Source organism: Sphaerodactylus townsendi, unplaced genomic scaffold (assembly GCF_021028975.2).
Source record: "Sphaerodactylus townsendi isolate TG3544 unplaced genomic scaffold, MPM_Stown_v2.3 scaffold_23, whole genome shotgun sequence".
Taxonomy (NCBI): domain Eukaryota; kingdom Metazoa; phylum Chordata; class Lepidosauria; order Squamata; family Sphaerodactylidae; genus Sphaerodactylus; species Sphaerodactylus townsendi.
The window spans coordinates 1-26,975 of NW_025950396.1; the positions used below are offsets into that span (position 1 = coordinate 1).

General features: G+C 45.5%; 1 protein-coding gene across 1 annotated transcript in view; it reads left to right on the plus strand.

Annotated features, from left to right (window-relative positions):
• The first annotated feature begins 975 nt into the window (after positions 1 to 975).
• Positions 976 to 26,975, plus strand: part of MAN1A2 (mannosidase alpha class 1A member 2) — a 66,299-nt gene continuing 40,299 nt past the window's right edge. Inside the window, exon 1 of the mRNA XM_048482791.1 lies at positions 976 to 1,708. Coding sequence (XP_048338748.1) covers positions 1,392 to 1,708 — 317 coding nt within the window. The 5' untranslated portion in view covers positions 976 to 1,391. The remainder of the gene's footprint in view (positions 1,709 to 26,975) is intronic.

A 26,975-nucleotide genomic window follows, 5' to 3' on the forward strand; every position in this document is an offset into this window, starting at 1 on the left:
TACTACTGGAACATGGCCACACAACGCAGAAAACCCACAACATCCTAGTGATTCCTGTGGTGAAACCCTTCATCAATACATAATAAATATACATGATGGGGTGCTGTGTGGTTTCCGGGCTGTACGGCCGTGTTCTAGCAGCATTCTCTCCTGATGCTTCGCCTGCATATGTGGCTGGCATCTTCAGAGGATCTGATGGTAGGAAAGTAAGTGGAGTCTATATACCTGTTGGAGTTTCCAGAGTGGGGGAAAGAACCAAGTAAAGGGTGCAATTAGCAAGTTAGATTTACATGCTAATGGGAGGATCCCACTCAATACATGTAAATATAGCTTGCTAATTGCACCCTTTACTTGTTAACAGACAATGGTTCTTTCCCGCACTCTGGACACTCCAACAGGTATATATACTCCACTTGCTTTCCTACCATCAGATCCTCTGAAGATGCCAGCCACAGATGCAGGCGAAACATCAGGAGAGAATGCTGCTAGAACACGTCCATACAGCCCGGAAACCACACAGCACCCCAGTGATTCCGGCCGTGAAAGCCTTCGACAGTACAATATATGTGATGAATTGAAATTCGGTAGAATAGGCAAGAAGGTACTCAGAGAATTCCCAAAATGGGGAACCACTGTACCAAGATAATGCCTATTCTGGCTTGCAGGATGCTCCTCAGATAGCCTGCTTTTCCGAGGTTAGGCAGCAATCACTAATAGAACGGTCGTTTTGTGTATAGTATCTTTTAAAAAATGGAAAAACGCTCCTTTCTTTCCAAAACCAAAAATCCAATCCACCAACACAGTCAAGAATAGAACGACCCTTCCTCAAGGCGAATCACAGAGTGAAGCCCAGAGGTGCCGTTCTATCCGCGCAACTCCATTGCTATCCTGCCGATGCGGCGGATCCGCTTCCGCTCAGCCAGCGGGCGCAGGCGCACTAGCCGCGTCGCTCTCCTGCCAGCGGGCGCATGCGTGTTCGCCGCGTCGCGCTCCTGCCTGAGGAGACCGAGGAGCCGTTTCGCCCGGTGGTAGCTCGGCGGGGACGACGGAAGCGGCGCCGCCGCCGGGGAAGGGAGGGGGGCCGCCGAGGGAAGAAGCCGCTGCCGCCCAGCCGGGATAAGGCCTCGGCCGTCAGACCTCGCGTCCTCAGCTGCCTGCGGCGACCCCCGGGCCTGGCAATGGGGCAGCGGCCCGGTCCCTCTTCAGCCTCGGCCCCTCCGAAACCCTTCCCGCCCAGCCCTGCCGGTCCCAAGAGCCCATGTGTTCGCGGCTAGCCGGGCTGGGGGGTCTCCCTGCCGGGGGGAAGGCCCTCCGGTGACGGCGCCCCTGCTGAGCCAGGACACGTCGGCGGGCGCGGCTGCTTTCCTCCTCTTCCTCCTCCTGCTCCCACCATGACCACCCCCGCTCTGCTGCCGCTGTCCGGGCGCCGAATCCCGCCTCGCAGCTTGGGGCCCTCGTCGTCGGTTTCCTTCCCGCACCACCGGGCCACGTTGAGACTCTCGGAGAAGTTCATCCTGCTGCTGATTCTCAGTGCCTTCATCACGCTGTGTTTCGGGGCCTTCTTCTTCCTGCCGGACTCGTCCAAGCACAAACGCTTCGACCTGGGCCTGGAGGACGTGTTGATCCCCCACGTGGACACCAGCAAAGGGGGCAAGGACGTGGGCGGCTATCTCATCCACGGGCAAGGGCACGACCAGCACAGGCACAGGTGGGGCTGGGGGTGTCGTGGGCGATGGGAAGCGGGTGGGGCTTTGGGGGAGTGAAATGACAGGCTGGAGAATCGCTGTGTGGTGTGTTGGGTCTTGAGCATATATAGGGCTGCATGGAAGGGTCTTCTACACCATCAGGATGCAAAAGACCTCTGCCTGAACCTTTGAAGAGCCACCATAAGCCAGTGTAAACAATATTAAGCTTGAAACACCTTATACAATATTGTTTACAGTGGCTTATGGTGGCTTTTCAGAAGTTCAGGCGGAAGTCTTTTGCATCCTGATGATGTCAACTGGAGGAAGTGGGGATTGAACCTGGGACCTTCTGCTTGGAAAGCAGGCCCCCCCATCAATGGCAAAGTCCCTCCACAAGTGCAGCTTCCTGACGGGCAAATTCCTTTCAGGTGAAGATATGCACGACCCGCTTCTTCTACAAAGATATGCTGGCGCTTGAGGCTTTTACATTGAGCAGATGCTGCATCTTTGAGCTGTGTTGGATTCTCCCCAGTGTAATGCATTGAGCTCCCTTGCACTGAGCGAGAACACTGATCCTCCTGAATAGTAGTTAAAAACTCTTTCGCAACAATTCTGCTTGATTGTTTTGAATGCAAATGGTGGGGATTGAAAATGGTAACTTCTGCAGCTAACGTAGCTGCTGTACTATTGAGCCATGATTCCTCTGCTAAATCTTGGGCCTTCTCTAGGGGCGGTTGGAGAGCGAAATAATGTATCCTATTAATGACATGGCTGTTCTACAGATGAGCTGTGAATTGCCAAGCACATGTAAAGGATGACAGGTATTGGGGTGCTGTGTGGTTTCAGGCTGCATGGCTGTGTTCTAGCAGCATTTTCTCCTGACGTTTCGCCTGCATTTGTGGCTGGCATCTTCAGAGGATCTGATAGTAGAAAAGCAAGTGGAGTATATATACCTGTGACTAACAATGAAGCAAGGTATGTATACTCCACTTGCTTTTCTTCTATCAGATCCTCTGAATATGCCAGCCACAGATGTAGGTGAAATGTCAGGAGAGAATGCTGCTAGAACATGGCCATTCAGCCCGGAAACCACCCAGCACCTCAGTGATTCCGGCCGTGAAAGCCTTCGACCATACATGACAGGTATTCTTTGCCACTTCTGGTAAACTATGTGTTAGGCTCCCAGAAGACTGTGCATTTCAACCCTGCTTTAGAAAGGAAAAGATTTTTTTCTACTTGATAAATGTCTGTGGATAGTATTTGAGAATAGAACACTTAGTTGGTGTTGGTTCTCTGGCTGTTCTTATGCAGTCCCAGTATCAACTGTCATGGAACAAATCTTCCTCAAGCATAGATTCTGAGAATCTGGAATAGAGTGTGTAATTCCCTGAAGGATAACTGAATGAGCGAAGTGATGTGGAGGAAAGAATTTGATGCTTTAGCTTTTTTTACTTAGGTTACCATAGGAACTGCCACATATAATGGATAGCCGTTTATAAAAAGAGTGTTACAATATGCACATTTGTACAATGTTCCTAGTAAGTGGAATTGAAAAGTTAGACTGATTAAAAAGTGGGTGGTGTGTTTTTTCTTTATTGGCTAAGATATCTAGAGCACCAAAAGCAAAGGCACACGGGAAAATTGGCACATAGCAAAATTGCAACAATGATAATGAGGTTTATGTGATTGGTATCCTGATTCGTTTTGAAACATTTTATTCCCTATTTCCTTTGCTCAAAATAGTTTATGAGAAAGTTAAAGAGAACTTGGGTTGTGAATAGTCAGCAATGTAATCATCATTCACCTAACCAAAACTGGGGGGAAAGTCTAAGTCAAACATGTAAACCAGGAAAATTCTCAGTTATTCTTCCTAAGACCTAAACAGAAGGATCTGCTTTGTTGTAAATGTGTGTGTGTTTGTTTTTGAGGTGGTGGCTGAGATGTTTGGGAGTGGTGCTTGCTCTTTTCTTAAGAAAATAAATAAATCAGTGATGTTTAGAGACTTGCTTGGAAAACATTCAGAGTTCGAGACAATGGGTGCCTTATCTGTTCCTTTACACAAATGAAAGTTGGTCATATTAAGAATTTCTGGGGGCCAGTACCTGTGCCTGTCTAGGAGTTCTTTCACAAATGAGCAAAGAATTTGGACCTGTCCTATACACTTCCACTTGTAGCTTGCTTGAGGAATGAAAGCAAATTTGAAGACTTAACTGTGCAATTTGGAGTGTGGTGGTAGGAGAGAAGCATGGATGTGGTGTGACTCCTGTGCCAGCATAGATGCCACTCAATGTAAGTGGCATCTGTGCCGGTCCAGAGACACTTACACTGGTGCCAAGGAGCCGCACAGCCATGCAGAGCCCAAACACCAACTTCTGTGGCACCAGTGCTGATGGGGGTGTTCCCAGGAACTTTGGTCAGCTTCCTGTGGCCTTTCAGTCTGGGAACACCCCCTTTTGCTGGCGTAGACGTACCTCACCAAACAGGATGGTGCTGCCCGTTGGATTTCATAGGGCCTTTCAGTGGAGTCGGGGGAACTCACCTGTTTCCTTGCTAGTTGGAGACAGTTTCGCCATGACTGACCACTGCCCATTATCCCCCCTTCAAGAATTGTAGAAAGTTGAACATTCCTTCTTATTAGCAGCACTAGATTGGGATAACTTTTTGAGATCCTGTGGTTCAGATTAATTTCAACTGAAAATTACATTTCAACATATAAGCGGAACATATTTATTTCTTTGTCTTTTCTTTTCTCTCCCTCCACCTTTCTTCCCAGTGGGTATTCATAGCAGCTTACACTATCCTCCTCTATTTTATCTTCATGACAACCCTGTAAGTTAGGTTGGGTTGAAAGCTTGTGACCTGGCTAAGGTTGCCCAGCAGGCTTCCATGACAGAGTGGGATTTTGATGTTGGCCTCCGGATCCTAGTTTAACACTGACCACTGTACCACACTGGCTGTCAGATAGATCAATCCATAGGAACAGAGGCATTGGAGGCATACTCCAGCCGCCTCTGCCCTCCCCCCATGCCCTACTTACCTTAGCCAGTGGGAGCTTGCCACAGACCACCCCTCAGCCTGGCTGGGCCGCCACCAAGCACCCCTCGGGCCTGCCCCACGAGGCTGCTCCTTCGGCCAGTGGAGCCTCTGCCAGCCTAAGGAGCAGTGGGGCGGGGCGGGCCCAAGGGGCGGAATGTGAGGTCGATTCTCCATCCCCCCACATGACCAACTGGCGTGCGCCCGGGGACATGTGACCCTCACATATCGCCTCTGCGTAGGAAGCATATAAAATATACCGGGAAGTCAGAATTGCAGTCAGCAATCAAGTCAGTAGAGGTTGTGAGAACCAAGCACTTAAGAATTTCTCTTTCTACTCCTTTCTCAGCTAGTATACATTGGTAAAAGTCTACGAGTTGTGCTCAGCCACATAACCAGGAACTGTCAGCTACATTTCCCAGCACAGACCAGGCTTGCGCCACCTTTCTTATCCATGAGGAGTGAAGTCTGGCAACAGTCTAAACCTATCTTTGTGGGCCTTCCCAGCAGTGGCTGTCAGTGGCAGTGCCACGTAGCATTGAGGACACACTGCTTACAGCCATCAGGTGTTCAGAGTTTCAAACAAGCCAACTGCTGAGCCGCTGATTAGTTTTCAAACCCGAAATGATTTTGGCCCCATTTTAGGCATAAAATTGCTAGCGGTAGAAGCGGAATACTTGAGGTAGCAACCCTTTTTCATTTTCGTAGCACATGTTTTGTGACCTTGTTGAGTTGTTAAAGCTTGTGGGATAAGCAGAAAGCAGGAGATGCATCAATGCCAAGTTTCTGATGAGTTTTAAATCCCTTTTAAATCAGGTTTATTGGGAATATTTGCTTCCCAAATTGTCAGTGTACATTTCCCAATTAGGCTTCTTGTTTCGTGACTGCTATCGTGGTACTCTGCTTTTATCAACAATATATTGCTGATTTACTGACTACTGTTGTAATGCTGAGTCTGTAAATTGGCAGTGATGTTTGTTGAATTTTATTCATCGAGCTGTCTACATTAAGTGGAATGCTTTATTAGTCTACACTACAGATCTTGGAGTATTTCAGAAAAAGGCCTAGCTGTCCTTACTCTTGTGTTTGAACTCCTGTGGACCAAGAATTTTACTGTCACACCATATTTTCTGCACACAACATTGGGTTGCCTGTTGAATGTCCCTATCCCAGTTACTCCATCTGTGTCTCGTTTCATACCTTTGACACCAGAAACTGTTCTGTGGGGAAGTAAGTCAGAATGGGATGTAGGCCAATATTGTGTCAGCCTTGGTTTTTCCCCATTTCTTACTTAAGCCTTGTTCTCTCTTACTAGTAATACGTACATTAGACTTAAGCTGTTGTATTTATTTTGTAGAGGTGGCTTAATCATTCAGCTCCCTGTAAACTAGGGGCTCACAAATGTTGGCTGGTCTGTGTTTTTTCCCCCCTCCAAACTATGGCTTTTGGTTTTGGCTTGCAAAGCCTGGTTAAGCTTTAACTTTACATCTGAGTAGACCTATTTAAGATTGCTCCTATACAGTGCAGTCCTAAGCCGTTGTATCCTTTCTTTTCCATTGAAGCCAATGGACTTAGAAGGGTGTAGCTCTGGTTAGAACGGCATTGCTAATTCCATTTTGCTCCTTACCTTCAGTAAGAAAGATACGTGCTACATTACATGTGGATTAGGTCATGTTCAGAACACTCATAAAGACCGTAAATATTATTTAAGGGTAAATTGAATAACGAGCACTTGATGATACAGCAAGTCAGGACAGCTTAAACCTTTTATGAGTCTCTCATTATGCAGAAGCTTTCTGGTAGCATTCCTTTCTTGCTTTCAGTGTTTGCAAACTATAGTGATGAGTGACATGTGCCTTTTAAAAATGACACAGATCACCCCTCCCCCCCATAGTCACAATACCTGCAGTGAGCAATGCTTAAAGTCTTGTTGATCTCAGTGTGTTTTTCACAGTGCCTAACAATTATATTGTCCACCCCTGTGATAAAATGTGACAGCTATTCAACACTGAAATAAGACATATGTCTTAAAATGTAGCTGGAGCGGAGAACTAGCAATAGGAAAGTAGTGCTTGAGAGACTCACTTCAGATTTTGTGTCATATTTTCCACATTTCTTTCCCCTGTGAGAGTTGAAGTCAGAATTCAAATGGAGAACGATGTCAAACATACATAGTAATCTTCCTTCAGATATCTCTATTCCAAACACCAATCGCATGTTGCATGAAGAAGAGTTTCCTTTTATTAGTCCTAATTCCTCCCCCCAGCATTTTCAATGAATGCCCCCTGGTTCTAGTATTGTGAGAAAGAGAGAAAAATTTCTCTCTGTCAACGTTTTCTACCCCATGCATAATTTTATAGACTTCACTCACATCAGACGTCTCCTCTCCAAACTAAAGAGTCCCAAACGCTGCAGCCTCTCCTCATAAGGAAGGTGCTCCAATCCCTCAATCATCCTATGCCTTATTTTTGGTGCCAAACAGCACTGTTCTTTTTCTCTCTCAGGTGACTACAGCTATGGGCAAACCTGTTGGATGCCACTGCATTCTGGATGAATGCTGCATCATTTCCCTTCTGACCCTTCAAGTGGGGCTCATCATGTGACCCTGCTAGTATACTAAATTTAATTCTCACATCATGAAAGTAATTGTGTTTGAAATGAGAGTGTATATGTTGCAGCTGGATACCTCTATCCTGCAATCTTTTCTGTGTCAGCCCTACTAGGACTCTCATAGAATTAGAATTAAAAAGTTGGAAGGGACTAAAGGCCACTCTGCCCAAACCCCTGTGCCATGCAGGATGACCTAAAGCAGGGGTAGGGAACCTTTAACACTCAAAGAGCCATTTGGACCCGTTTTCCATGGGAAAAGAAAACACTTGGAGCTGCAAATAATTTTTGACATTTAAAATAAATATAACACTGTATATTTTGGGGTTTTTTTACCTTTTACTCCGCTCATTCTGAGAAGCGCATGGATGCGTCTGCCCTGCTGCCTGCAGGGCGAGCAAGGATGGGGCCAGCGGCTCGGCCTCGCCGGCCACCGGGAAAGCATCTGCCCTGCTCCAACGGGGCAGGCAAGAGGGGAAGCCCGCAGCGTGGCCCAGCCAGCCACGGGCAGTTGGTTCGCCCGCCCTGCTGCCTGCAAGGCGGGCAAGGATGGGGCCAGCGGCTCGGCTCGTGGAGCCGCAGTGCAAGGACAGAAGAGCTGCATGCGGCTCTCGAGCCACAGGTTCCCTACCCCTGACCTAAAGCATTCCTGACAAATAATCACCCCACCTTCACTTGAACACCTCCAAGGAGAGAGAATCCATAATGTCCCAGGGCAACCGATTTTACCACTGAACTCCCCCTATTGTTTCAAAGTTTTTCCTAATATCTGTCAATATCTCCATAATTTAAACCCATTACTGCAAGTCCTGGCCTCCAGTGCCAACTGAGTTCTCCCCTCCTCTAAACGACAGCCCTTCATATACGTATACACAGTAATCATATTATCCCTTGTAGGCTGAATATTCTCACTGCCTGCAGCAACAGTCCCCAACCATCCAACCCCCAACCATCCTCATTGCTGTCCTCTTCAACCTCTCTGAAGTTTCTATGTCTTTCCTATAAAAAGGTCTCCAGAACTGGACGCCAAATGTGGTCTGATCAGTGGGGTATTCAGCAGCGTGTTCCATCTTGTGTCCTAGTCACTATGCCTTATTTTTGGTGCCAAACAGCACTGTTCTTTTTCTGTCTCAGGTGGCTACAGCTATGGGCAAACCTGCTGGACGCCGCCGCATGCTGGATGAATGCTGCATCCTTTCCCTTCTGACCCTTCGAGTGGGGTTCATCATGTGACCCTGCTAGTATACTAAATTTAATTCTCACATCATGAAAGTAATTGTGTTTGAAATGAGAGAATGCTGAATTTGGTAGCTGAACTGGCCTTTATGTGTTTGGCCGGCAAGCTGTGAAATCTCATCTCAAGAGAATTTTTAAACATTTGAACGTAGTTGAGAAACCTATTTTGGAGAAGGCGAAAGGAAAACTTAAATACCTTTCTTGCTCACGGAATGTCTGCTAGAGAAATAATTGGCTCATATAAAAGGTGGGTAAATGTGTGATTGATGGGGTTTTTTTTAAAAGGAAGAACACTGACCAGAATCCAGGATTTATGGGGCCAGTTATTTGCACTCTATTTATTAAAATAATTTACAGCCCAATCCAGACTAGCCAGGTGGGCGTAGTGCCACTCCAGTGCCACCCCACCCCACCCTCTCCAAAGGTCTTTCCTGTGGTTCAGGAAGCCCAAAAACACCCCCCCCCCAAGCCCTGCCACCAAAATTATCACAGGAGATAACGGAAATAACACCATAAAAAACATGGTGTATCTCCAAGGCCAGCTCTGTCGGTGTGTGGGGGCTGAGTGGGCAGTGGGAGCCAACTAAGGTTGACTCCACCCCCTGGCCTGCCCCCTGACATACCAACACAGCTTCCTGTGCTGGCGGGCTTAGGAAAGGACAGCGACTTCCATGTTGAGCTGTGCAGAGCCATGTGGTACCTGCCCAGGTAAGTCACCCCTCCGCCAGCACATTTGCCCCTTAACCCTGCTCCAGAGGTAGAACCGCCCCCCCCTCCAAATTGGGCTGTTCATCTGTGATTTTTTTTCTTCCTACTGTACCTATGACAGTCACAACCAATAGTGTACTAGATTCTGATGTTGACCTGGTAATTGAGTTGGAGGTGCAGAAGCACTGGTCACCGTGATGAAGTTTAAAAAATGCTACTTACATTTCATGTTCTCTTCAGCTGTGACATGATAATTACCATTCTGCTCCATGTAGAGTTGCCAACTCCATTGGTAAATTCCTGGAGATTTGGGGGGTGGACCCTGGAGAGGGAACTCTGTTGGTTATAGTGCTGCAGAATCCACCCTCCAAAGCAGCCATTTCCGCCAAGGGAGTTGATCTGTGGAGGTTCGTTGCAATTCTGGCTGTCCTGAACCAGAGCCGGAATGCCCCTGTCTACTAATGGAATGCCCCTGTCTACTGAGACCAGGGCTCTGCAGGATTTATCCCAGTTCCTCCGGACCTGTAAGGCAGATGTTCTGCCAGACCTATGATTGAGGGCAGCAATGATGTTTCCTTAGCTGGCCTCCCTCCCTTCCTTTTCTATTTGTTTGCTTTCTGTTTTCTTGCTTTTATTGTTTTACTCAGCCAGGTTTCTAATTAGCTCCCTCCTCACTGGACTTAAGTGTAAAAGGAAGGGTGCCATAGGATTAATTGGATGAATGTATGCAGTGTTTTATTGTGCATGAACTGCTCTGAATCCATTTTGATGGGGGAGAGTGGTCTACAGATCTAACAAATAAATTATAAACTCCCAGTCTCACCTACAAGCTGGCATCCCTATTATCCATGTTTAAGAAGAAAAGAACCTCCAACTTTTTGGTCATATGCATAAATCTTTGTACATATTTCAGTGAATATGGTGACGGAAACTGAGCTCAATATATGAAGACTGAATATATCAATATATCAAGACTTTTTGCACACAACTGTGTGTGTCAAACAACTTTTCCTGTGGCTGTGTTGTGAATTGGACCACGGCTGAATTATGTGTACTAATCATATGTGGATTGTGTGATGATTCATGTTACGTAGCATGTTTCAGGTCTTCATTGTGCTTTGCTTATATCTTGGTAGTCCTTATAAAAGTCATAAAAGGTAGCTGAATATTATCCTTTTAGTGGGATTTGAGCGCTGCTTGCTTAAGGCTATCAAAAACATTTTAGGACTGATATAAAATTTGAGCTGTGGATTTCCTGCTACTCAGGTAGCCTCTGGGCTACCCCAGCTCTGGTGGTATCCATAATCAGAATACTGAGTGATGAAACGTACCTTTCAAGAATTTGTTTAACTTGCCTTCTCATCTGTTTTTCTGTTAATAACACCAACAAGTCTGAATCTAAAGAACTGTCTAGTTGAAATGTATGAGTTTGAAATCCATTCATAACTGCAGATTGCTTCTTAGTGTCCTCCTGAGATTGCAGGATCACAATGGCCAAATTCTCCTAGTAGGCTGCAGACCCAACACCCCTGTAAAGGCTGCAGACCCAACACCCCTGCACTGTCCTGGGTCCCTGGTACACAGTTTTAAGTCCTCTTTTCCCCTTTGTCTCCTCTCTCCTCCTGCTTTGTTCCCAGCCTCTCCTGTCTCTAGGCTGCATGAGAGGTCCGCTGCTTTCTCCTTTCCTCAGTTCCATCTTTCCACCACCTTCCTTTCCACTTATTTTTTCAGGTTCCTGCTTTTCAAAAAGATATCCAGTTTGTCAATAGTACTTCTCTCCTCCAGCGCAGTGTAGTGGCTAAGAGCGACAGACTCTAATCTGGAGAACTGGGTTGGTTTCCCCTCTCCTCCACATGAAGCCTGCTAGGTGACCTTGGGTCAGTCACAGTTCTTTCAGAACTTTCTCAGCCCCATCTACCGCACAAGGGGCCTGCTGTGGGGAGGAGAAGGGAGGACAATTGTAAGCCACTTAGAGATTCCTTAAAGGCTGAGGAAAGCAGGCTACAAAAACCAACTCCTCTTCTTCTGATCTTCCACTTTGATATTTCTGATTATCTTCTGCGAGAGTGCTTTCTTGCCTGACGGGCACCCTTTCTCGTCTCTACTCATCTTTTTAGCTTTCCTGTATCCTGGAACCTCTTCCATCTCCTCTACCCTGTTCCTGTAGGAAGTTTTGAGCCAGTCAAATTGACAACTGTCCCTTCTCCCACAGAAGCAGGATTGTGAACAGCTTATTTCATTGGGCAACTGAGTCTTGTAAGGCTCAGTCCTCCGGCAGCATCGCTGCCACAAGCACAAGGTCATGTGAATTCTTTAATGTGGATCGGTTCATTGTTGGTGCTGCTAGGTTGAGAACCCCAAAAATGTTGTGCAAAAAATGGGAAAAAAGTGTAGCTGATGTGCAGCTGACCTTTTTCTTCCAGCCAGTGGGCGTGAGGATTGTGACAGAATAGTGATTATCCTGATTATCAGGTATGAATGTGCAGGAAATGTTATTTCTCTTGTTGAATCTTGATGGGCAATTACAGTAGAAGCTGCATGTTTATACATGTCACAGCCACCCCCGCTCGGCTCTTGGTTGGACATATGGAAAGGGCTGTAACTCAGTGTTGGAGCACCAGGGTCAATCCCTGGCATTTCCACTTAAAAGGATAAGATAGTAAGTAGTTTGGAAGACCTTTGTCTGAGACCCCGGAGAGCCACTGCCAATCTGAGTGGACAGAACTGACCTTGATGTGGTTCAGTATAAGGCAGCATCATGTGTCCAGATTTACACAAGTGCAGTATTTGTTCCCTGCCATGGAGGGAACCCTGTTTCCAAGAGGGTTTTCCAGGCACCCCTGAGTTTGTGCAGTAAGTGGCTGGACGTCCAGATCTGCAGAGGGAGAGAGATGATTGAACAATCTAACACCATTTATGACGCCATATAACACATTAAAAGGAAACATGCATAGCAGTTACAACCCTAGAAAACCCAGTATTGCGTGCTGTAAGAAGATTAATAAGGAATATATTCCATCTGTATACCAAGCACAAGCAACACACTTGTGACTTTGGCATACAGCCCAGAGTACAGAGATCCATTAGTTTATATATCCTTTTGAACCCACAGGAGAGGTAACAAATATCAGTTGGAATATGCAGTATCCAGGCATTCCAAGGAGATGTGGCAGTGTGGGGGAGGGAGTACCCATGTCACATGAAAATTATGGCCGAGACCCTTGCTCCATCTCAAAGAGCATCGGGGCCTCTGTCAGGCCACTATCAAGGATAATCTCTGAGGTCAGTGTCTCTTGGATGTTTAGAGTCTAAGGATAATGTAACTAGGCTCTGGAATAATTTAACTGGACAACACCAAAGCAAAGCATTTCAGTTTATCTGCAAAGGATTATGGGAAGGGGAACCAAAAATGACAATCCAGAGGGAGACAAAAAAGTGTGGTCTCGATCCAGTAAAATCCCAATCCAGTTGCACTCTTAGCAAACTAGCTGTATGTGGTTGGGCATGGTTCATGATCTTCTTCCAGCCAAAATGCAAATCCCATGATTGGGGCATAAAATGAATTTTACTTGTTGGGTCCGTGAAGGTCAACTACTAATGTTGGTGTTCATTTTAAGACAAACACACTGCAGACCAATTTTCCTATGAATGCCTTTATTAAGGGATTTTGCACAAATCCAGAGACCCGAAGAAAAATTGTCAGTCTTCTCCCATAAAAGACACCCCTTGATATTTTTAAAAAATTATCTTTTCTCCGAGTAATGTAGATTGCAATGCAAGGGATGTAGACCAACTGAGGGAACTAAGCGTTTTGTGTTGTGGGATAAGCAGAAATAAGAATCTTGATCCCTTAATAAAGGCATTCATAGGAAAATTGGTCTGCAGTGTGTTTGTCTTAAAATGAACACCAACATTAGTAGTTGACCTTCACGGACCCAACAAGTAAAATTCATTTTATGCCCCAATCATGGGATTTGCATTTTGGCTGGAAGAAGATCATGAACCATGCCCAACCACATACAGCTAGTTTGCTAAGAGTGCAACTGGATTGGGATTTTACTGGATCGAGACCACACTTTTTTGTCTCCCTCTGGATTGTCATTTTTGGTTCCCCTTCCCATAATCCTTTGCAGATAAACTGAAATGCTTTGCTTTGGTGTTGTCCAGTTAAATTATTCCAGAGCCTAGTTACATTATCCTTAGACTCTAAACACTTCTATTAATTACTTCTATTCTCACGTGTGTTCTGTGTGTCTGTTTCTGTCAGCTCCTGTCCTCTTGTGAATCAGCCTGTCAGTTTGTGAATCAGCCTGTCAGTTTTTTCCAACTGTCAGTTTTTCCCACCTTAACGGGCCGCCTTAAAATGGCCGCCCATGGAATCTACGCTCGCTCCTTCTCACCCCCGCCTGAGTCTTTTGGCAAGACCGCGGCAGAGGGCACTCGGGCAGCAACCCGAAGGGGGCATCAGAAGAGCAACAGTCAGGAGTCCTCGGCTGAGGCTCCGTCCACTTCTTCTTCTGCCGCATCGAAGGCGGCGGCGGTGGCGGCGGCGGCGGCGGCGGCTTCGGCGCCCCCGCAGGAGATGGCGCAGGCCGGAAAGAACAAAGCCCCTGCCGCCAAGAAATCGCGCCTAGAGCCCTCCCGGGCTATGCCAAGGCGCAGGAGCACCAGCGTCCCAGTCCGGGCCACGGAAGGTGTAGCTCCGCACTCCCCCCCACGCTCCCAATTTTTAAGTGTTAGCCACGCCAGCGGCGGTGCAGGGCTGCCTTCAAAGGCTGTCCAGAAACTTCAGCTGGGTCCAAAATGCAGCAGCTGGCTTATTTACCTGGATGAGCTTAAAAAGACTGCATCATGCCAGGAAGAACAGTTTTCCAGGTACGGTGTGCTTGTTTGTTTCCTGTTCCCAGGTTTTTCTGAAGGACGACTCACCTTCTCCCAGAGCAACTTGCCTTTCAGTTCAGATCAACATAAATTAATTAAAAGGCAACCAGGGTGCAGTATTTTTTTTTTCCAACGGTGGTTCACTGGTGAAGAAATACCTTCCCCCACAGAGGTTTGCCCAATGCTTGGGCGTTTCTGTTTCATCAACGTCCAAATATTAATTCAGTTAATTGTTGCAGAATTACCTGACTGCGAAAGAAAAGAGTACAGTTAGTGTGTTTAACAAACTTGCTCAACTTGCATTTTTATGCTGCAATTTTACTCTGTTGTTGTCTTATGTTATTAATTATTGATGTCAAGATCTGAATGTATTGAAAAGCTTTAAAAAATTCTGAGAGGAGTTAATTTGGCTCAGTTTTTATGAGGCAATCATGCCTCCCTCCAAGAAATTATTCTTTTGGAACATTTATATCTCTCTGTGTGTGAAGTATAGAAACCCCCATGTCTTATGATCTTAAAATGTGCTTCTTTTGCAATTTAGTCTGGAATGTATCTTAGGCTCTTGGATCTTTCTGTGAGTGTTGTCCCCAACTCTTCCTGACCCCCCTTCCTCCCTGGTACCCTGGGATAAAAATACAAGTGACTCTGCATTTGTTGTGCTTGTGGGTTCAATGTGTGGTCAAGACCTCCAGTGGGTTATATAGCCCACCTGTTGGATTGGGAGCCCCTTCTGAGCTGCTGTTTTTGGCTGCTTTTTAGAAAAACCTGTTGTTAGAGTATAAAAAGCCAGGGATTCACAGTTCCTGCTTATCTCAATGTGTTTTCTGAAAAGAGCTGAAGGATAGTGAGGATTCTTTTTTAGTGCAGGCAGAGTCAGAGACTCTGGCTCCTCCTCTTCCTGTCATGTGACTTATTGTGTTGCTGTGTGCTTTTGCCACTCATTGGGTTCCATGCTGCTGCCTGCTTGTGTCCCACAGTAGGTCCTGTCTCTGCAAAGATTGAAGACCACTGATCTGTACTCCAGGGAAGCTGTGTTTAGCCCAGGGGTCTGCAATCTGTGGCTCTCCAGATGTTCATGGACTACAAATCCTATCAGCCCCTTCCAGCATAGCCAATTGGCCATGCTGGCAGGGGCTGATGGGAACTGTAGTCCATGAACATCTGGAGAGCCAAAGGTTGCAGATCCTTGGTGTAACCCCTCACTATTTTTCTTCAAGGATTATTTCCATATATATTCCCTATTTGTGTATTTGTTATGTACCCAAACAAATACTGAAGATTTAAGTTTAATTTGGATATGTAAAATATTTTAGTTCTCATCGCTGTGTTTAATAGGAAAGGCAAATAAGGGAAGATGATATTCTTTTCGGTTTCTTTTTTTCACATTTCATGAATACCATGTCATTTTCAGTTGCCAAATGTTTTGAAATTGGTTCTTTTCTGATGATTCTACTTACATTTTGGCTGTTTCTTATTTTTGTGTTATTTGTGCTGATCTTTCCTGTCCTTTAACTCCTGGTTAGGTTTCATTTTGCTTTCTCTGTGTTTCCATTTTGCTCGTTCTTCTTGTTGGCTCAGCATTTTCTTCTGTTTCATGTCTTGCTCAGTGTTTTAATTCTTGTTTTGATGTTTTTGTGTCTATTTTTATCTCTGGTTTTAATTTTTTAACAATGTGACTTTTGTTGGTTTTAATTAAGATGACATTTTATTATGTTTGTTTTGTCAGCCACCTTGGTAGCCTTTATGAAGGCAGAAAAATGGGATCTGAATTTGTTAACTAAAATGACTGTTTTGCCACACAGCTGGAAAAAGCACAGGAAAGTTGCCCTTTTCCCAGATTTAATGATAAACACAGAACACTACAGGTCTGCTGGCGGGAGAAACAGAGTATATTGGGTTCTGCTGGATATATAAAGAAAAAATTATACATAAATACATACACCTTTATTAGCATCAAAAATATAATACAGTTTAATAATTAAAAGGAAACACAGTTGATTAAGATTAAAAAGTAATAGAAAACAAAATTGTAAAAATACGTGTTATACATTTTACAGTGCCTAAAATTAACACTTATTCCTAACAATGTGAAGGTTTATAGCACTCTGTAGAAACTAACTACCCCCTATCTTCAGATGGGCTATTTAATAAAAAGGATGTCAAAGCTGCAACTGAAGAGTCGGTTCTCAGTGCAAGAACAGGGGTTAAAAACGTGCCCCGAATCTCTGCATAGAATGAGCAGAAGAATAAAATACATTGTGCTGTTTCAATAGTTTCTGAATCAGATGGATAGACTCTTTCTGCATATGGTGCTTTCTGGCATGTTCTCTGGAATCTTCCAGAGTAGGGCAGATGGCATAGTGTTAAAGCAAGCAAGAGTGTAAGCTCTGCGCTGCCTCAGATTTTTGTAAGATATTCAGCTATGTGGCCAGGTGTGCTTGGGATTCCCAGATTCAATGGGGAGCATGTCTTAGATCAGTGGTTCTCAACCTGGGGGTCGGGACCCCTTTGGGGGTCGAATGACCCTTTCACAGGGGTCGCCTAAGAGTCTCTGCATCAGTGTTCTCCTTCTGTAAAATGGATAAATGTTAGGGTTGGGGGTCACCACAACATGAGGAACTGTATTAAAGGGTCGCGGCATTAGGAAGGTTGAGAACCACTGTCTTAGATGCATCACAAAAGATATAGAAACATTGATTTAATCATGTATCTATCACTATTAGCTGACTAACTCCAGAACTGTGACCTGTGCCAATCTCAGAAAGAGGAAAAGAAGAAACAAATGTCTTTAACATGAGGAATAATTCCTTTCTTTGCAGTTCTGAGTAGCTTGTCAAGAGGTTTTTCAGAAAATGTGTCTGATCCCAAAGGAAAGGGAAATGTAAGTAAGCTTTAAGTAAAAGTTTTAAGTAAAAAGTAAGGTGCTTAAGTATGAAGAGAAGAATTAAGACAAAAAAGGCGGCAGCTTGGAGTAATTCCAGATGCATTTGTGATCTTCTGGTGATAAGGGCCAGTCTGCCCTCTGTTCTCCATCTGCAGTTATCAGAAAAGGGGCACTTGGTGCCAAGATCCCCTATTGGCTTAATCTTCAGTGGAAAACTAGGGCTCATCCCCTTTTATCTCAATGTACAGGGGTGTGTGTGTGTGTGCGTGCATGCGTGCACCTAGCCCGTTGGAAAGATGTGGGGAGAACTGGCTGAATTGTCTAGTGATCACAACTGCCGGACTTGACGATCTCCCCAGGCTGTTACGTTTCTCCCCCTCAGCTCTTAGGCCATACTAAGGTTTGGTTACATAGATAAGCTGCTTTGTCGACATAGGTGAAATGGAAAAGAGGAATTTGAGACTTTAGCCTGGCAGCACAAAAATACACCGAGTTGATTTTCTTCCTTTCGGAACTCCCGTTTCAGCTAGGCTAAGGCTTGTATGCCCTGACCTGGATAGCTCCAGGCTAACCTGATCTCATCACATCTCAAAAGCTAAACAGGTTTGGTAAGAATTTGGATGGGCCACCTCCAAGGAATACCCTGGTCATGATGCAGAGGCAGGCAATGGCAAACTACCTCCAAACGTCTCTTACCTTGAAAACCCTGTGGGATTGGCCTGTCAGTTACTATTATTATTATTATTGTAGATTTCACAGCTGCCAGATCTTTAGCTGGTTGTTGGCCTTCATTACAATTCGAGCCTCACCCAGAGGCCTAGGAAGTCGTAATGTATCGGCACAAAATTAACATCTGTCAAATTCAGAAGGCAGCCCTGCTGGGATCCACACAAATACTACGCCAATACATTACAACTTCCTAGGCATTATTATTATTATTATACACATAACAACACAGCACAAGTGTCTGGAATTCATCTCTGAATATCGAGTCCTTCCCAAGGACCTAGGATATTAGAGGTATTTGCGTATAACAACAACAACAACAACAACAACAACAATCACCACCACCACCACCACCACCACCACCATCATTCATTCATTCATTCATTCATTCATTCATTCATTCATTCATTCATTCATTCATTCATTTAACCACCCACCCCCGGAGGTTGTGACTTGATGGCACTTTCCACCATCACCGAGTATTGCTAGAAATTATGTGTCTGACCTTCTGGGTCTGAAAGCCCTGGGAAGTCTATTCTGATGTTTTCATCCAGCTGACTTAGGAAGGCCAGAGAAAAAGCTGTGCCCTGGGTCTGAAAAACTGTGTAACTGCATCACAGTTCGTAAACGTGAAGGTAAATAAGAGCTGCGTTATCAAATTTTACCTAACCGTGTCTCCAAGAAACTCACAGTTCTACTTTCTTTCAATTGGTCTCCACAACCATCTTGTGAGATATCTCAGGCTGAGAAAGTGTAATTTCCCCAAAGCCACTGAGTGTGATTTGTGGCATACAGCGTATTTGAATTCCATGTCTCTTGAGTTCGGCATGCTAACCAGTACACCACATTGACTACGTAACCGGTTAGATTTGCTGTGTAATCTCCTGGTGTTCTGCTTATTTTTTCCACGTTTATTCTAAACTAGGGACCTCCTGCCAGCATGGCCAATTGTGAATTGTAGTCCATGAACACCTGGAGCACCATAGGTTGGCCAACCCCTGTTCTAAACTGTGCAGATATTTAATTCTTTCCATTGTTATTCAGATACTGTTACTCAGCAAAGTATCTGTAGTGAAGCACTGAATCATTTATACTCTGTTTAATATAGCCATCTTTCTGTGGTGCCAAATAAAGCAACATTTTGTGAAACGGATTTCTGTTCATTTTCTTTTTCCTTGACTGAAATAATCTTATTTGTTCTTATTTCACTGGCACATGGAGATAATTTGCAAGAAGTGCCTGTATAAGAGGGCTCGACAAATCCCAGATACCAGTTAGCCATGGTGCCTTGAAATTTAACTGAAGCCACCTAGTATTTTCAACAAACAAAACCTGCCCATCTCTCCTGCCACTGACCTGAACAGTTCTTGTTCACTCTTTTTCCTTGGACATAACTGGAGGGACTCTGATGGTTTTTGAAAACTGTCCCACCCAAACTATGAGATTGGTGCAGAGCTGAATCCAGGATCGGAAGAAAATTTGTTGAGGCCTGCCTTAGAATTATAACCTTACATATTTGCATGGTATACTCTGTTTCACATAAAGATGTTAGTAGATTGTATATTTCTCTGCTGCAGAACAAAGCATTCTGGACCTTCTTTGTTGTAGAATGCTCTGCCTGGATCCTAGTGCCTGCCTAGTCCTGCTCCACCCATAGGCTGGAAAGTGAAAATACATTTTAGCATAAATGCTCTTGTATTGAAGTACCATGTTCAGCAATTCACAAAATAATGGTTTTGACGAAGGTAGTCCATAACAATGAATGATAATTCTTATATTCATTTGGGATTAAATTCTAATGTGGAAACATACAATTTTTTCAACTGCTGCCAGGGACATAGGTATAGATTTGTTAGGGGGGGGTTCGGAGGTGGGGCCATGCCCCACCCGCCCCTGGGGGTGTGACCACACCTCCCCAAGCCCGGCCCCAGCCTCAGTGCTTATAAAAGCAGCTCAACTCCCCTGCCCACCCTCCCCCACCCCCCTCCAGCTGGGCTAGCAGCCAGCAGCCCCTTCTGCCTTCCCTTCTGGGCAGAGGCGTAGCTAGGGAAAATGGAGCCTGGTGCAAAATCTGAGTTTTGCGGGGGCCCCCCATGGGCGGCCACTGTGATGCCAGCAATCCACCCCCAAACAGCATCACTTTCGATGGTGTTTAAACTAGAGAGCCCAAATTCTCCTTTTAAATCCACCTTAAAGGGAGAATCTGGAATCCCCAGTTAAAACAACATTGAAAGTGATGCTGTTTTGAGGTGGATTATCCCCCACCCTGGAACAGCATCACTTTCAATGTTGTTTTAACTGGAGACCTCCACATTCTCCACTTCAGTAATGCTGAAGGGAGTGGATTTAAAAGGAGAATCTGGGGAAACTTGGGGGGTACCTGCTGTCGGGTACAATTGTTAAGATAGCAGCACCAAACTTTCAGGGTATCTTTAGGAGACTCTCCTAATGATACCACCCAGGTTTGGTGAAGTTTGGTTCAGGGGGTCCAAAGTTATGGCCCCTCAAATGTGTAGCCCCCATCTTTTATAGCTCCCATTGGAAACAATGGGAAATGGGGCACCCCCTTGGGAGTCCATAACTTTGGACCCCCTGGACCAAACTTCAAAAAACCTGGGTGGTATTAGTAAGAGACTCTCCTGATAGTACCAGCCAGGGTTGGTGAAGTGTGGTTCAGGGGCTCCAAAGTTATGAGCCCTCAAATGTGTAGCCCCCATCTTCTATTATCTCCCATTGGAAACAATGGGGATGGGGGCACCCCCTTTGGGAGTCCATAACTTTGGACCCCCCAAACCAAACTTCACCAAACCTGGGTGGCATCATCCCTGAAATTTTGGTGCTGCTAGCCTAAAAATTGCCCCCCCTGCAGACCAAAAACAAAAAACACTTTAAAATATCAAAAAAACCACAAATAAGGGGGGTGGAGCTTCAGACATGAATGCGGGGGTTTGAACCCGAGAACCCCCTTTTACCTACGTCCTTGACTGCTGCACCTCAACTGACCGAACTAAGATCTTCATGTGAAACAGAGTGTAAGCATAGCATAATCCTTCTCTCTCTGCTGTGCTCCAAACGTTGGAATCCACAAGGGAAAATACTTGCTAGTCAAACTTGTCATGCATGTAGGCGTAAGTGTTTACACAAGGGCTCAATGCGTTGTTCTCCACGCTGGGCCCAGATTGGATTGTACCCTTTTCTGCCGGGGGTTGAAGCAGCTACTTGAGTAGTTGATGAGTGTTCCATGAATTTGCATTAAGAAAACACAGGTGCTATCCTCCATGTATATCATGACATTTCTCCTGAGTACCGTACATTAAATTTGACAGAGAAGTTTGAGGTTGGATCCAGATGAAACGCAATTATATGGCATATGTGGTACTGGCAGTCTTCTAACGTCAGAGCTGAGAACTTGACATTGGCGTGGTGCCTACGTATAGAAAGTCTGTCATGTAAATGAACACCCTGTTGTTATATTAGAGTCAGTTTTTCTATTCTTTTTCTTCTGTTCCTGGTTAGCAATGAAACAAAGAGCAGTTGGCATGCATAAAGCTTTTCATTTGGCTCGTTGCCTGAGCTTATTCTCAAAAAATGCATTTGATATTTCAGAGAAGTTGGAATTCAAAGGGTAATTCAACTCAATTCTTTTTAGCAAAGAACCAGAGTAAATGTGAATGGAAAGCCAGAGCATTCTAGCCCCCCCCCCCCCCGCCCCGACATTGGCCATTTTTTATAGCTCTTGGGCCTTTATTTGCCACTGCATTTCTCACACTCTTGGAACCACACTAAACAGTATGTCAAGAATATTGGCTTATTAGAGTCAAAATCTTGTATTCTGGAGACCGATCAATCAGCTCTCCTTATTCACTGAATGCGTTTTCCTGAGCAGCGGAAGCTCCTATCCAGGTTCTGAATGTTTTTCTAAGTAAATGTGTGAGTGCACACGCACAGGCCGAGGGTTGGTTGGATTCAAATCATGCCCTTGTATTAGAGAGGTGAGCGGGCAGGGGAGCAATGCCACTTGAAAGTAGCAGTGGCGTAGGAGGTTAAGAGCTTGTAAGTTTGTAAACTGCCTTGAGACTCCTTGCAGAAGAGAAGGGCGGGGTATAAATCCCAAACCCTCCTCCACCGCTTCTTTTTCTGCTGCTTCTCCTTCTTCCAACAGAGGCGTAGGAGGTTAAGAGCTCGTGTATCTAATCTGGAGGAACGGGGTGTGATTCCCCGCTCTGCTGCCTGAGCTGGGGAGGCTTCTCTGGGGAATTCAGATTAGCCTGTACACTCCCACACACGCCAGCTGGGTGACCTTGGGCTAGTCACAGCTTCTCGGAGCTCTCTCAGCCCCGCCTACCTCACAGGGTGTTTGTTGTGAGGGGGGAAGGGCAAGGAGATTGTAAGCCCCTTTGAGTCTCCTGCAGGAGAGAAAGGGGGGATATAAATCCAAACTCTTCTTCTTCTTCTTCTTCTTCTTCTTCTTCTTCTTCTTCTTCTTCTTCTTCTTCTTCTTCTTCTTCTTCTTCTTCTTCTTCTGTGGGGGCGGGCAGGTGAGAGCGAGCGAGCGAGTGAGCGCTGGTGGACCACTCGTGAGTATATGGGCACATGAGAGAGCGGGCAGAAGCAGATCCAGAAGGTGGGGGTGCAATTTGACAGCTTGCCCCAGGCACTGTTTTGTGTAGATATGCCCCTGGCAACGGTTAACAACTGGAGGCCTTCCCATCTATTAACTCTTCATTAATAATTTGTCAGCGATAGTATGTTATTTATTCTCCTTGTTGCACAGGTTTTAAAATCGGGATGAACCAGTGTTTCCATCTTACAGGTCCTGCAGGACTATGGTCTCCTCAGGCAGGACATTCCACCAAGCTGGGGCCAGAAAAAACCCTTGACCCCGGTTGAATCCAGCCAGACTTCCGTGGGGCTGGGGTAGATTTGTTTTTGCTGAAGGATGTTGTGAAGAAAAAGTGTGATTCAATCCACGCCCGTCTCCTTCCAGTGCCCGAGAAGAGATTTCAGGGCTCTGTTAGTCCTGGGGAAAGCATTTTTAAATGCATGCTGGTGACTAGGTCTTCTTCTGCCCATGCTGGTTTGACTCTGTTGGGGTTCAAGGGACTGTGCTCTCCTCTGATTTCAGAAAAGCTTAGCTTTGTGGTCTTAATCCTACTCAGGAAAATTAGAACCGGAATCCTTGAGGGTTTGGTTTATGTAAGCCTTTTTAAATAATTCACTGCCTTTTAGCTAGAAACTACCTGAGGCAGCTAACAATAAAATAAAAGTTTTAAAGTGTCTGCTCCATTAAAAATAATCAAATTCCATTTCACGGTTGGTACATTCAGCTCAAGGTCATTCCAGAACTGGAGTGTCATTACTGCAGAGGAGTGTAGGGATGTATCACTACTGTTTCCAGAGGGAAGGAGTTCTGAAGTTGGGGGCAGTGCTTGGGTCCCAAGTAACTGCATGCCACAAGAAGTTGGTTCCCAAAGGCAGGAGTTTCAGAAGACAGTCATTGTCTGGTTTTGCACAGTAAAAATGCCTCCTATTATATTCAGGAGCACAGTTGCTGCGGAGCTTTTTACCCTGTTGTTGACTTTGCGCTGCTCCCCGGCTCTCCTCCACTTGCACCGCGAGGTCTTCGGCAATGTCTTCTACACATGTGTGGGCAACCTCTGTTTCCCACATTCTGATTGGCTGGATTTCCCCCTCCACTCACTTTCACCAATTTAGTTTTAAATGACTCTGCACAAAACAGGGACTGGAGATCGGTGCCCTCGCCCCCTCCCCCGTCTAAAATCCCTGCATGTGCGAGGGAATCGCAGGACTCCAACCCCCCTCCCCCATCTAAACTCCTTGCACATGCAAGAGAATCGCCGCCCTTCTGTTTGTCACACCTTCACACGCCACTTTTCTGCAAGGTTTCTCAAGGTTTTGCAAGGTTTCTCCCTCCACGTTTTTTATTCCACTGCAAAGGCGGCGGGGGGCGGGGGGGTGCCCGTTCATTGGAGGGGTTGGCCAGAGCAGCAAGGCAAGAAAAATGGCCTCATTCTGCTGCCGTGGAGTTTTCACGGCAGTGGAAGTCACTGGAGCAACAGAGGAGCATTCCTAAAAGTCCTCAACCTTTGCGGTTCTGGAAAGTCCTGGAGCAAAGCCACTGCTGCGGGGTGGCGCTGGGGCAACAGTGTGACAGACACGCTGCACCGCCGGGCGCTGTGCGAAACTCCCCATTGCGCCGGGGCATTCCCCGTGCCAACAACAGGGCATTTTTACCGTGCAAAATCAGCCATTGTCTGTGATACTTCTGAACAAAATGTTTTGCTGATGAAGTTGTTTGGTGAGATTTTAGATGCCAGTTGTCAGTAAGTCATGCAATACAGGTGTCTGAAGACCTGTTTGGTTCTTTAGGCCTGGCTGGTTCCAAGGTGGTCCAGGCTAGCCAGATCTCAGAAACTGAGCAGGGTTGGTCCTGGTTAGTATTAGAATGGGAGACCATTCAGAAAGTCTGGGTTTGCTACACAGAGCCTGGCAATAGGAAACCATCTCTGTTCCTCTACAGTTGGAAAGCCCTACAGGGTTATTTCGTTTGGAATTATGTCTCATGAACATTTGGGGGACTTGGATTTCCATCACTTTTTCACTGCTATTTATTTATCTGTGCATGTTGCTTTTCTGTTCTTTATACCGTTTAATGCACTATTAAGACAGTAGTAATTGACATTATCCATTTCTAAACTCTATATTACTTATCTAAATAAAAGGCAAGGGCTTATTGGTGACAGCTCACTTCTTAAACGAATATTCAGGTGGGCTCGCAAGTCCTCATGGGAATTGTAGTTCAGCAGCGTGACCCAAAGGAGAAAGGTTTCTTCCTGGTTCGGTGGCTTTAGCTTCAGCTTCCTATGATTCAGGAGAAACCAGGTATCTGGATCCTGAAAAAGACACAGAAGGTGATGGGAAACAAAACCATTTCTTCCCAAACATTCAGTTGATTACTGTGTCTTGTCCTCCTGCCCTTGCGAGACCCAAAGATCCCCCTTTTCAGATTTTCTAGTAATTCCCCAATTGGAGGTGGTGGTGAGGATGCTAGAATCTCACCATTGGGAGCAAAATGTACAACATTCACAACTTTGGTATGGCGAGCCAGATGGGACAAGAATTTCTCAATTGCCTTCCCATCTGGTCCTTTTTCTACTTCAGAGCAGGAACAGGGAGGATTGTGTTCATTGCTATGGTTTTCTGGAGCCCGTTGTATCTTTCCCGACAACAGGGGAAGTTTGAATATCTTTTGAATATAATTATCATTTCCAGTCAAAGGTAGTTTCGTTGCACATCTTTTTCATCCCGATGCCGCAAGGAGGCTGCTAGCAGGTTTAACGAGTAGCTTATGGATGGACGTTAGTGTGTGGAAAGTTTTCACTTTATTTATTTGTTTGTTTGTTTATTTGTTTATCTATCTCCCCCCTCCCCCCCTCTCAACCTGAAAACTGAACATCTTAGAGTGTGTGCGCATGTGCATTTCTTCCTCACAGGAGTCTCCTGGCATCAGAGGACTTGTACTGGGAGAAGGCACCACCATAAACAGAACAGATCACCAGATCAAGCCCAGTCCTTTTAAACTAGGGGTGGCTAATCTATGGTGCTCCAGATGTTCATGGACTACAATTCCCATCAGCTCCTGCCAGCATGGCCATTCTGGCAGGGGCTGATGGGAATTGTATTCCATGAACATCTGGAGCACCATAGGCTGGCCAACCCTGTTTTAAAGCCATAAGATACCCTCTGTTAGTTCTCACTGTATTGATGAATAAACTGTTATTTTTCATTTCCTTATTGAAAGTAGCTTCGTTTTTCAATTTGGGTAACGCATGAGCCATTCAGAATCATTTTAAATCCTTGAAAAGACAGGTATGATGTTAGGTGGAATAATTTTTGGAAGTGTTGATTGCGTAATGAAAGCAGTATAAATCAGAGGCTTGTGATACCCCCTTTCGCCCCGAAAGCGATTGTGGGGGGAAGTGACTCTCGTTTCTAATCTGAGTCATGGGGGTGTGGGGAGCAGGGAAAGGAGACTCCTTTTCCTGACTCAGACACTGTTCCAGGGACTTCGCTGGAAAATGCACATCTAGCCCCTAATCTGAGCAGTCCAGCTGCCATCAGGCTGCCCCTTCTGCCATGCCATCTTGAAGCATTCTTTTCTTTTCCTAATTGAAAGGGGGTGGAAATTGGACCCTCCGGAGCCAGTTTCTACTATGCCCCCCCTCCCCCAATACTTGAACCACTTTGGAAACTTCACAAAGTGTCTAATGTCTCGTTTCGATAATGGAGCTGTTTGCATGCATTATTCTCATTAGCAGGTATTTTTTATTAGTAATGGAACTTCCTGCACTGCATGGAAAATCTTCTGGGAGAATAAAAATTAGTGTTGGCAAGTATACCGCTCACGGCATGCCCTGCATGATGCTAATTTCTCCAACAATCATTGCAAAGTAGTCTAAGCTGACAGGGCTCTGTTCTCTTCGCAGCTTGCAGAGTCCCTGTGAGGAAGTGTTTAATTGCATTGGAGGAAGTGCTTTCTTTTTTTTCTTGCACCCTGCTTAACTCTTGCCCACTGGGACTCACAGGTTCAAATTGCTCAAAGCTTATAGCGACTTTGTGTGTGTGGGTGGGGGGGGGGGGGATTGGTTGCCTGACGTATTTATTCATTCTTCTCCCTCCTGTTCCCCTGCAGCAGTGGTGGCGAACCTTTGGCACTCCAGATGTTATGGACTACAATTCCCATCAGCCCCTACAATTGGCCATGCTGGCAGGGGCTGATGGGAATTAATCCCTGTATCTGGAGTCTGGAACCACCACTAACTCGCAGAATGCTATAATGTTTAATGTGTTTGAGCATGGGCTTTCCCATGCTGCCTCCCCCCTTTTAGCACCTCCTGGAAAGCAGTGAGCGGGCTCTATCCTCCCTAGGCCCTTACGTGGTTTTCTCCCACTCGACATTAAAGTTTTCAAAGTAATATTTGTCTGCATGCCTCAAGGTACCCCAGTTATGCAGACTCCCATGTTTTGGTAGGAAATAGAATAGAGTAGAAAAGTTTATTGCATTCGAGCGTAGACCTTTGCTATACTAGTACTGAGCAGTAAAATGTTAGTTATAGATTAAAACAATATATAGCACAAGCATAAAACATCAAATCAACAGGTTGGGTTGGTGACTTCCTTCAAAAACTCTTGAG